This window comes from Camellia sinensis, chromosome 13, assembly GCF_055761805.1.
Source record: "Camellia sinensis isolate YWXY chromosome 13, ASM5576180v1, whole genome shotgun sequence".
Lineage (NCBI taxonomy): Eukaryota > Viridiplantae > Streptophyta > Magnoliopsida > Ericales > Theaceae > Camellia > Camellia sinensis.
This window is the reverse complement of record NC_138973.1, coordinates 53665073-53675269: the sequence shown is the minus strand read 5'-3', so window position 1 is coordinate 53675269 and position 10197 is coordinate 53665073. Positions and strand designations below refer to the sequence as shown.

Here is a 10197-nt window from a genome sequence, read left to right as displayed (position 1 = left end):
AGTGCCAAACGAGGAGATTCCCCTTGGTGTCCCGTTCTCTCATCGTTTTGACGTGAGATGTGAGCGGAGGCCGCGGGAGTCTTTCATGTTCTTTCGCCGCTATTTCGATACCATCACCGCAGCCGAGGTATGTTAAACATTTCAGTTCGTTTAAGCTTCGCTTTACATTATTCTTTCAATATCAGTAGGTAACAAACTGTATTGTATTTGCAGGTTACCTGGCAGCCTTAGGCTCCATTGCCTGACGTAGTGCGGGACCGGTATGTTGGTGCACGAGAGACAGCTCGATTCAGAGTTTTGCTAGAGGGCCCTGTCTGCCGCGCCTGGTACCTGGGCGAGCGCTTCTTGCGGCAGACCTTAGGCATGCCAGAGCAGACAGTTCCGGAGCTGCCTCCTACGACCATGAGGTAGACAAAGGTGTACACTCCATAGGAGATGGCCGATTATACGATCGGTTGGGACTCGAAGGGCTTTAGAGGTGAGGGCGACTACACTGAGTATATCCAGGCCTATTTGATGCCACCTCTGACCGGTCCTCACAAAGCTGAGAGGGAGAGGCCTGCGGCCCCAGCAGTCGGGGTAGGAGTACGGAGGGCGGCTCGGGCTTGCGGCAGGAGCGGATCTCGGAGAAAGCAGAGAGGCGAGTGGCCAGCTTTACCTACGATGATGACTTACCGAGGGCAGGGTGGGGAGACCTACCAGATCCCCATTGCTCCCTCTCCGGCAGATCACGAGCTAGTCGGATTCCACGGCTTGCCCCCGGTATGTATTACTGCATTTTGTATCATGTAAAGTCATTTCATTTCTCTTGATGTACCACAGAATACTGATATCTCTAATACCCTTACAGGCTTCTGCCGAGTATACGCGCCAGTCCTTGGAGTTGGCTGCCTCCGTGATGGGGATGCTACAGCGGAGCCTCGACTTGCTGGCTATTTACAGTATCCCGGTAAGCTCTTTCAACCACAATCTCAAACTCTTCATAATCTAATGCATCGCATTATCAGCACAGCACTTCATACATAGCCCTCATGGCATTGATACATTGTAACCCGTACACTGTTTCACAGCGTTATTTACAGCATTCATACACTCCACTCAGTCACTGCATTCTGTACTGATATACTGCTCATAGCACTCATACACTGTACGCACACACTGTATTCTGTACTGGTACACTACTCATGGCATTCATACACTGTACTCACACACTGTATTCTGTTCTGATATACTGTTCACATCATTCATACACTGTACTCACACATTGTATTCTGTTTTGATACACTGCTTTGCGTAGCATAACTGATGTATTTACCATTTGTCCTTTTTCAGGCCCCGTTCCAGATGTTGGTTGCAAGGGGTGCTCCAGCAGGACCATCTGCATCTGCCCGAGGAGGAAGGAGAGCAGGGCGAGGGACCGCAGTACACCCTCGCACTAAAGCGGGGGCACACTCATGTTGGGAGCAGCTTACGACACCGATTCCAGACGATGATGAGTCTGAGACAGAGGCAGAGGCAGAGTCGTCTGAGGATGAAACCGGAGATGATTCGGGCTCGGCCTCCTAAACTCCCATCGGGGTGAATTACCCAATTGAGCATGGGTTCTCCTGATTCCAGACGTCCCTTGATATAGGCTACCTCTTGATCGTGCTTCTGAGCCTCCATGATCTCAGTCATCAACTTAGGCATCACCTTCTGTGCACCAAGATACGCTTTTGTATCTTGAGATTCTATTTGGATCCTGAATTCATTGAGTGTCTTAACCATATCCCATTCTTTGACGGAGATATTAGTCATCATCCCTCTGTTCTTGCGACTGAGAGCATCCGCTACTACATTGGCTTTACCGGGATGACATGAGAGAGTGAACTGGAAATCCTCAAGATACTCCATCCATCGTCTCTGTCTCAAGTTGAGGTCCTTCTGTGTAAATAGATACTTCAAACTTTTGTGATCTGTGAAAATATCAAATTGTCCCCCATACAGGTAATGTCGCCATTGCTTTAGGGAAAAAACTATGGCCGCTAACTCCAAGTCATGTGTTGGGTAGTTACGCTCATGAGGTTTCAGCTGCCTGGATCCATACGCGACTACCTTTCCATTTTGCATGAGCACGCACCTTAACCCTTCTTTAGACGCATCGTAATACACAGTATACCCCACTTCTCGTTCCGGGATGGTCAAAATTGGCACACTAGTTAACCTCTTCTTTAGCTCTTGGAAGGATTTTTCACAAGCTTCGTCCCACTCATACTTTACTCCTTTTTCCCCTCATACTTTACTCATTTTTCCCCAAAACTAGTACATGTACCTACCTTATACTATAAGAACCATCAATTAATTGTGATCTATATAAATATATACATTGAGGATTATGCTCCTAGTACCCAGATTGATTTAAAAAAATGGCGCCATCACCTTTCCCAATGGCCGGCCACCCTAATGAGAAGCGAGAAGCCTATTTTCAAGAGTTATAATCATGGTTTTCTAGAAACCAAAAAAAAAAAAAACTATTCAACTAGGAATTAACTAGGTGTTGCCTAATCCCAAGGTTAAGCTCCCTAATCACTTCTAATCCATTGAACTCCAAGTAAATCCTAGCTTGTCCATTCAATTCCAATTAGTGGGCTTCTATGTCATTTTACACCAAATTGGCCCATAAATATCACCGCTCCCTAGCATGGGAAACACAAGCATCACACTCACACACACATTCGGCTAGAGGAGATGAAGGAGAACAAGAGAGAAGTCTTCAGAGGAAGAGGATCGGAGAAGAGAGCCATCTTGTTCAAAGCTTAGCAAGTAAGCCACAACACAACCTTCTTTTACTTTTTCCTTTTTCAAATACATGTTCTTAAGGGTTCTAAATATTGTTTTCAGATGTGTCATTGATGAGCTACTTGTGTTAAAAATGATAAGGGTTGAGCCATGATTCTACCTCTCTTGTATTTTCCCTCATCTCAGCACAAAACCATTTTTTCATACCAATTCCTCAAACTTTCTAAAGGCACACTTTCAAAGAAATTTTCTGAGTTTAATATATGTTAGTTAGCATGTTTTCATCATAAAAGAGACGAAAAATTTCCCTTAGTAGATCCCTTTTCCCATAAATCTTCTTGTTTTGGGTATTGTACTTTAGAATCTGTTTTTGTAGTCTACTTTCAAAAATTTCTAGTAAAATGTATAAAATTATTCTGGACCTCTATTTCATGTCAAAATCTTCCTTAGGAAGTTAGCTTTCAACTAAAATTAGTTTCATGGTAAAACAGTGAGCGGTTTGCAAGAAAATCAAATTTTCGTAATGATTGACGAATCTGGATAGCACTGGAGTGTTTTCTAAATAACTTAAAATCTAGAAAGGCTATCCCATTTCCGAAATATGTTCTGGAAATTAGATTAGATTCTCTACGAACCATAGGAAGGCCGAGTATAGTAAAAATTCTAAAATAGCCCTTCTACTCTAATCCTTATGTGATATTGAATCTGGAAATCCGGTTATGCATAGGTGTTTTATGCTCTTGTGTTCATGAGAATGCCTATTAGTGTATGATCATATCTAGGCATGATGTTGTACATATTACGGTTATGTTCTTATTTTCTTTCATCTTAATGATGCATGCTTATGTGGATATTATTATCTTGTTAAGATTGGTCTAACCTTGTTTTAAAACATTTAACTCAACAGGAAACCTAATTGGGATGGTATTGGGTTTTCGGTCACTTGAGTAAAAATGATAATGTGTGATGTGTAGATTGTTGGGATGCGTTCCCTACTTGGAAGTTAAAGTCTTGCGCAAGTGGTTTTTGGAACCCTAGAACGGAGCGATCGTATTCGGACCCTAGGTGGTTTGGTGGGAGGAGGGATTTGGCCAAGGCCCATTACTACTGTCTGTTTTGAGGCCCTGCAGTTGGCACTACGTGTTATATAACCGTTGGTAGGCATCCGAGGTTAGTTCTGCAACAAAGCAGCAAAAAAGGGGGCATACTGAATAATCTGAATCCGATTCTCGTGGTTGGGAGGACGAAATCTCTTTGGGAGATTTCTAGTTTACTAACACCAAACTTGTAACCTTTGTTTATTTATTTTGAATATCATGCTTTGTACTTGATGTTATATTTGTGATTGTGTATTGGACTGGGGAAAAAAAAAAGACAGGGTGTGTGTGTGTTTACTGGGCATTCAAAGCTCATGACGTATCATGCCAGGTGACGAAGAGGAACTTATAGTTGGAGACGAAGAGCCTGAAACCTTCGAAGACTTTTGCTATCTTAGTAAATTTAGAAATTTCCTTTCGATGTTTTGTAAGACTCGTGTGAAGATTTAAATTTTCTTGGGATGTAATGTAACGGAACAAGCTTTTGAATTAAGGATATTCGTGGTTGTTATGTATTTATATTCTACGTATATGTATGAAGCTTATCGTTGCTTATGAGACCTTGTGTCAATACTTTTTAAGATCTATCAAAAGGGTAGTGCGCTGCCTAAGAAAGCCGGACTTAGAAGGGAGGCTAATTTGAGTCCTCCGGCGAACTGGGATCTTACTTGGTTTTCTAGTTTACTAACACCTAACTTGTAACCTTTGTTTATTTATTTTGAGTATCATGCTTTATACTTGATGTTATATTTGTGATTGTGTATTGGACTGGAAAAAAAAAAAAAGACGGGGTGTGTGTGTGTTTACTGGGCATTCAAAGCTCACGTCGTATCATGCCAGGTGACGAAGAGGAACTTATAGCTGGAGACGAAGAGCCTGAAACCTTCGAAGACTTTTGGCTATCTTAGTGAAGTTAGAAATTTCCTTTTGATGTTTTGTAACTCTCATGTGAAGATTTAAATTCTCATGGGATGTAATGTAACCGAACAAGCTTTTGAATTAGGGATATTTGTGGTTGTTATGTATTTAAATTCTACGTATATGTATGAACCTTGTCGTTGCATGTGAGATCTTGTGTCAATACTTTTTAAGATCTGTCAAAAGGGTAGTACGCTGCCTAAGAAAACCGGACTTAGAAGGGAGGCTAATTTGACTCCTCCGGCGAACTGGGATCTTACTTGGTTATTGACCACAGGACTCATTCGTGACTCTTCCTTGACTACAACCAATAGTGTAGAATCGGGGCGACAAGGTCTCATAAGCAACGATAAGGTTCATACATATACATATAATATAAATAAATAACAACCACGAATATCCTTAATTCAAAAGCTTGTTTCGTTACATTACATCCCAAGAAAATTTAAATCTTCACATGAGTCTTACAAAACATCAAAGGAAGTTTCTAACTTTACTAAGATAGCCAAAAGTCTTCGAAGGTTTCAGGCTCTTCGTCTCCAGCTATAAGTTCCTCTTTGTCACTTGGCATGATACGCCGTCAACTTTGAATGCCCAGTAAACACACACATACCCCGTCTTTTTTCTTCCCAGTCCAATACACAATCACAAATATAACATCAAGTATAAAGCATGATACTCAAAATAAATAAACAAAGGTGACAAGTTAGGTGTTAGTAAACTAGAAATCCCCCAAAGAGACTTCATCCTCCCAACCACAAGAATCGGACTCGGATTATTCGGTATGCCCCCTCTTTTACTACTTTGTTGCAGAACTAACCTCGGATGCCTACCAACGGTTATATACCGCGTAGCGCCAACCGCAGGGCCTCAAAAGAGACGGTAATAATGGGCCTTGCCCAAATCCCTCCTCACACCAAACCACCTAGGGTCCAAATACAACCGTTCCGTTCAAGGGTTCTGAAAACCACTTGCGCAAGACTTTAACTTCCAAGTAGGGAACGCATCCTACAATCCACACATCACACATTATCATCTTTACTCAAGTGACCGAAAGCCCAATACCATCCCAATTAAGTTTCCCGTTTAGTTAAATGTTTTAAATCAAGGTTAAACCAATCTTAACAAGATAATAATACCCACATAAGCATGCATCATTAAGATGGAGGATAAGAACATAACTGTAATATGTACAACATCATGCCAAGATATGATCATACCCTAATAAGCATTCTCATGAACACAAGAGCATAAAGCACCTAAGCATATCAGGATTTCCAAATTCGATATCACATAAGGATTAGAATAGAAGGGCTATTTTAGAACTTTTACCGGAATCAGCCTTCCTATGGTTTGTAGAGAATCTAATCTAATTTCCAGAACATATTTCGGAAATGGGATAGCTTTTCTAGATTTTAAGTTATTTAGAAAACACTCCAGCGCTGTCTAGATTCGTCGATCATACGAAAATTTGATTTTCTTGCAAAGCACTCACTGTTTTACCATCAAAAACTAATTTTAGTTGAAAGCTAACTTCTTAAGGAAGATTTTGATATTAAATAGAGGTCCAGAATAATTTTATACATTTTGCTAGAATTTTCGAAAGTGGGCTGCAAAAACAGATTCTAAGGTACAATACCCAAAATAAGAAGACTTATTGGAAAAGGGATCCACTAAGGGAAAATTTTCATCTCTTTTATGATGAAAACATGCTAACTAACATATATTAAACTCAAAAAATTTCTTTGAAAGTGTGACTTTGGAAGTCTTCGAAGGTTTTAGGCTCTTCGTCTCCAGCTATAAGTTCCTCTTCGTCACCTGGCATGATACGCCGTGAGCTTTGAATTCCCAGTAAACACACACACACCCCGTCTTTTTTTCCAATCCAATACACAATCACAAATATAACATCAAGCATAAAGCATGATTCTCAAAATAAATAAACAAAGGTTACAAGTTATGTGTTAGTAACTAGAAATCCGCCAAAGAGATTTCGTCCTCCCAACCAACACAGACATGTTCCCACAAGGGCTAACATTCCCAATAATCTAGGACATCAAAGTTTGGAGGAATTAGGGCAAGTAAGGAACAATCTGTCAAATGAGAGGACTCGACTCTTTTTTGAGTTTCGAAAGCAGAGGCCTCCAAAGTTCACAGGCACTGGACCCAAAGGTAGTTGAAAATTCGCTTCGGCAGATAGAGAAAATGCTAGACACCATGGGCATAATTGAGGCCGCTGACAGAATAGCTTTGGCAGTATTCGAGCTTGATGAGGAAGCTAACAACTTGTGGGAGTCAATCAAGAATACTCGCGACGTGGCGAGCCTATCATGGAACTAGTTCAAGGAACTATTCCTAAATAAATATTTCCCAAATACGGTCCACCGAGAACGAGTCAAGGAATTCCAAAACTTGGAACAAGGAAATATGACCATGACTCAGTATGCTGCAAAATTTGAAGAGTTAGTCCGTTACGCAACTAGATATGCAACAAATGATGAAGAGAAGGCAAGGATGTTTGAGTGGGGGTTGGACCTTACAATCTGGGGAAGAGTTATTCTGCAACGATTCCCCTCATATGCTGAGGTGTTGGAAACGGCGTTAGAGTCTGAAAGAGAAGTAACCGACGCTAGAAAGGCATGGAACAAGACGAGAGGGAGTCAGACGTCTATTGGACCTCAGAGGAACCAAAAAGGAAACATGACCCCGAAGCCCTACTCCAAACCACAACCACGACAGCAACCGCAACAACAGATCCAGAAAGGAGGTTATCAACAAAGGTTGACGGGACAAATCTAGTGCTTTCATTGCCAACAATTAGGGTACAAAAAGAGCAAATGCCCCCAACTCCCTCCATCTGGGTACCAAGGAGGAGGTTCCGGAGCAAATGCCCAGGCATTAGGTGCACAGAATCCTTGGACGAAAAAGACAGGATCGACTGGGCAGCAGCACCAGAAGAGTGGGGAACTCAGAACGCCAAGACCAGTGGCAACCAGAAGGCAACCGAAAGATTCTTTGCCTTGCAAGAGGAAGAAGCAGACCCGTCTGTAATTGAGGGTAATTTAGTGCTATACAATTCTTGGGTACATATTTTATTTGATACTGGTGCATCACATTCTTTTATATCCTCTGCTTGTGCTAAGTCATTAGAACTTACATGTGAACCTTTAGAAACTGCCTTAAATGTAATGTCACCTATGGGAGGATGCGTTCGGATAGAATTGATCTGTAGGGACTGTAAGATAGGAATGTCGAACTTACACTTAATGGGCGACCTTCGTGTCATGGAAATGTCAGACTTTGATATCATTTTGGGCATGGATTGGTTGTCTGCCTACCGAGCAGTGATCAACTGTCATCAGAGAAAAGTGGTAGCTCACACGCAAGATGGAACTCGTTTCCAGTTTAAGGGGGATAGACAAGACCCCATGGCTTCAACAAAACATAGGACGCAGTGGTGCAATCAAGTTACGAGTAAGATAGCAAGTCTAATTTTAAATGAGGAGGGCCAAGGAGAATTAGAACTTCTGCACGTAGTATGTGAATATGCAGATGTATTTCCTACGGAATTACCGGGATTGCCACCAACCTGAGAAGTAGACTTGAGCATCGAGCTACAACCTAGAACTACCCCAATATCCATGGCCCCGTATCGTATGGCACCAGTAGAACTACCAGAATTGAAGACACAACTACAAGAATTGCTCGAGAGAGGAATCATTAGGCCAAGTACTTCGCCATGGGGAGCACCCGTGTTGTTTGCTAAAAGGAAGGGTGGGTCGTTGAGGCTATGCATTGATTATCGTCAACTCAATCAAGTCACGATTAAAAACCGATGTTCCGCCTTCACTTATTGGTATGTCAGACATTTCGCTACAAATTTAGCCACTTCCCTCTTTATTCCATTCCACCAATACTGCCTCTTCAAATCATGGTACATTTAGTCCCTTCTGGATGTACCGCAAATGCAGAATGATGACATTCCTTAAGTACCTTTTCTCTAAGCAGCTCGTCACTTGGTACAAACAATCTACCTTGGTATCTTAAACTCCCATCAGGGTGAATTACCCAATTGGGCATGGGTTCTCCCGATTCCAGACATCCCTTGATATAGGCTACCTCCTGATCGTGCTTCTGGGCCTCCATGATCTCAGTCATCAACTTAGGCATCACTTTCTGTGCACTAAGATATACTTTTGTATCTTGAGATTCTATTTGGATCCTGAATTCATTGAGTGTCTTAACCATATCCCATTCTTTGACGGAGATATTAACCATCATCCCTCTGTTCTTGCGAATGAGAGCATCCGCTACTACATTGGCTTTATCGGGATGATATGAGAGAGTGAACTGGAAATCTTCAAGATACTCCATCCATCGTCTCTGTCTCAAGTTGAGGTCCTTCTGTGTAAATAGATACTTCAAACTGTTGTGATCTATGAAAATCTCAAATTGTTCCCCATACAGGTAATGTCGCCAGTGCTTTAGGGCAAAAACTACGGCTGCTAACTCCAAGTCATGTGTTGGGTAGTTACGCTCATGAGGTTTCAGCTGCCTGGATCCATACGCGACTACCTTTCCATTTTGCATGAGCACACACCCTAACCCTTCTTTAGACGGATCGCAATACATAGTATACCCCACTTCTCGTTCTGGGATGGTCAAAATTGGCACACTAGTTAACCTCTTCTTTAGCTCTTGGAAGGATTTTTCGCAATCTTCGTCCCACTCATACTTTACTCCTTTTTGCGTCAAACGAGTCATTGGTTTAGCTAGTTTGGAGAAATCTTGGATGAACCTCCAGTAATAATCGGCCAATCTTAAGAAACTGCGAATTTCTGACACGGTCTTTGGTTGTCTCCAATCTAATACTGCCTTTATAGACACCCCATTTTTGACTGACCTTAAGACATAGGCTCTACTAATGGCTTACTTGATGATGTAGGCTATGCTATGCAAAGGTCGATTTCTTCGGCGAAGGGGAAAGTCAAATCCTAACCTTACACCCCATTTTGGACCAAAGCTATTTTGAATGGTTTTTAGACTTTAAAATCCTCTCTTTCAAAATATTTTTGAAAAAACGTTTCTACGATGTTCTGAGGCTCGCATTTTGTCAAATGTTGCGCTTTTCGATAAACCGAGCAAGGACAAAGTGGGAAATGAATGAAAGAGATGAAATCTCTGAAAAATCTTTCAAACACCTTGCTTAGGGGTTTGGGGTTGAAGAAAAGAGGAGAAGAGAGAAGAAACCTAGTTGAGGAAGAAGATGGGCATGAATCATTAAGGGAGAGTCGAGCAGTCCTGTGATACCGCTGTTCTGCAATGTGCTAATTCGTCCTTAATTTGAGTATGATTATCTGTTTAACATGAGTTTATGTGCCAATGTGTGAAAATATGTGGTTTT

General features: G+C 41.7%; 1 protein-coding gene across 1 annotated transcript; it reads right to left on the bottom strand.

Moving 5' to 3' along the window:
• Positions 1-8717: 8717 nt before the first annotated feature.
• Positions 8718-9557, bottom strand: LOC145805391 (uncharacterized). The gene is made up of 2 exons (XM_082900514.1): positions 9369-9557; positions 8718-9197 (listed from the first exon to the last, which is right to left on the bottom strand). Exons 1-2 carry the CDS (start codon positions 9555-9557, stop codon positions 8718-8720), a joined length of 669 nt encoding a protein of 222 aa, XP_082756640.1.
• Positions 9558-10197: the final 640 nt, after the last annotated feature.

Bases quoted from the DNA above. Each gene is read 5' to 3' on its own strand.
- LOC145805391 (XM_082900514.1), bottom strand. From the start codon at position 9,557: ATGACTCGTTTGACGCAAAAAGGAGTAAAGTATGAGTGGGACGAAGAT. The intron at 9,198-9,368 runs GTAGTCGCGTAT...CTATTTACACAG, and splicing joins TGCTCATGCAAAATGGAAAG to AAGGACCTCAACTTGAGACA.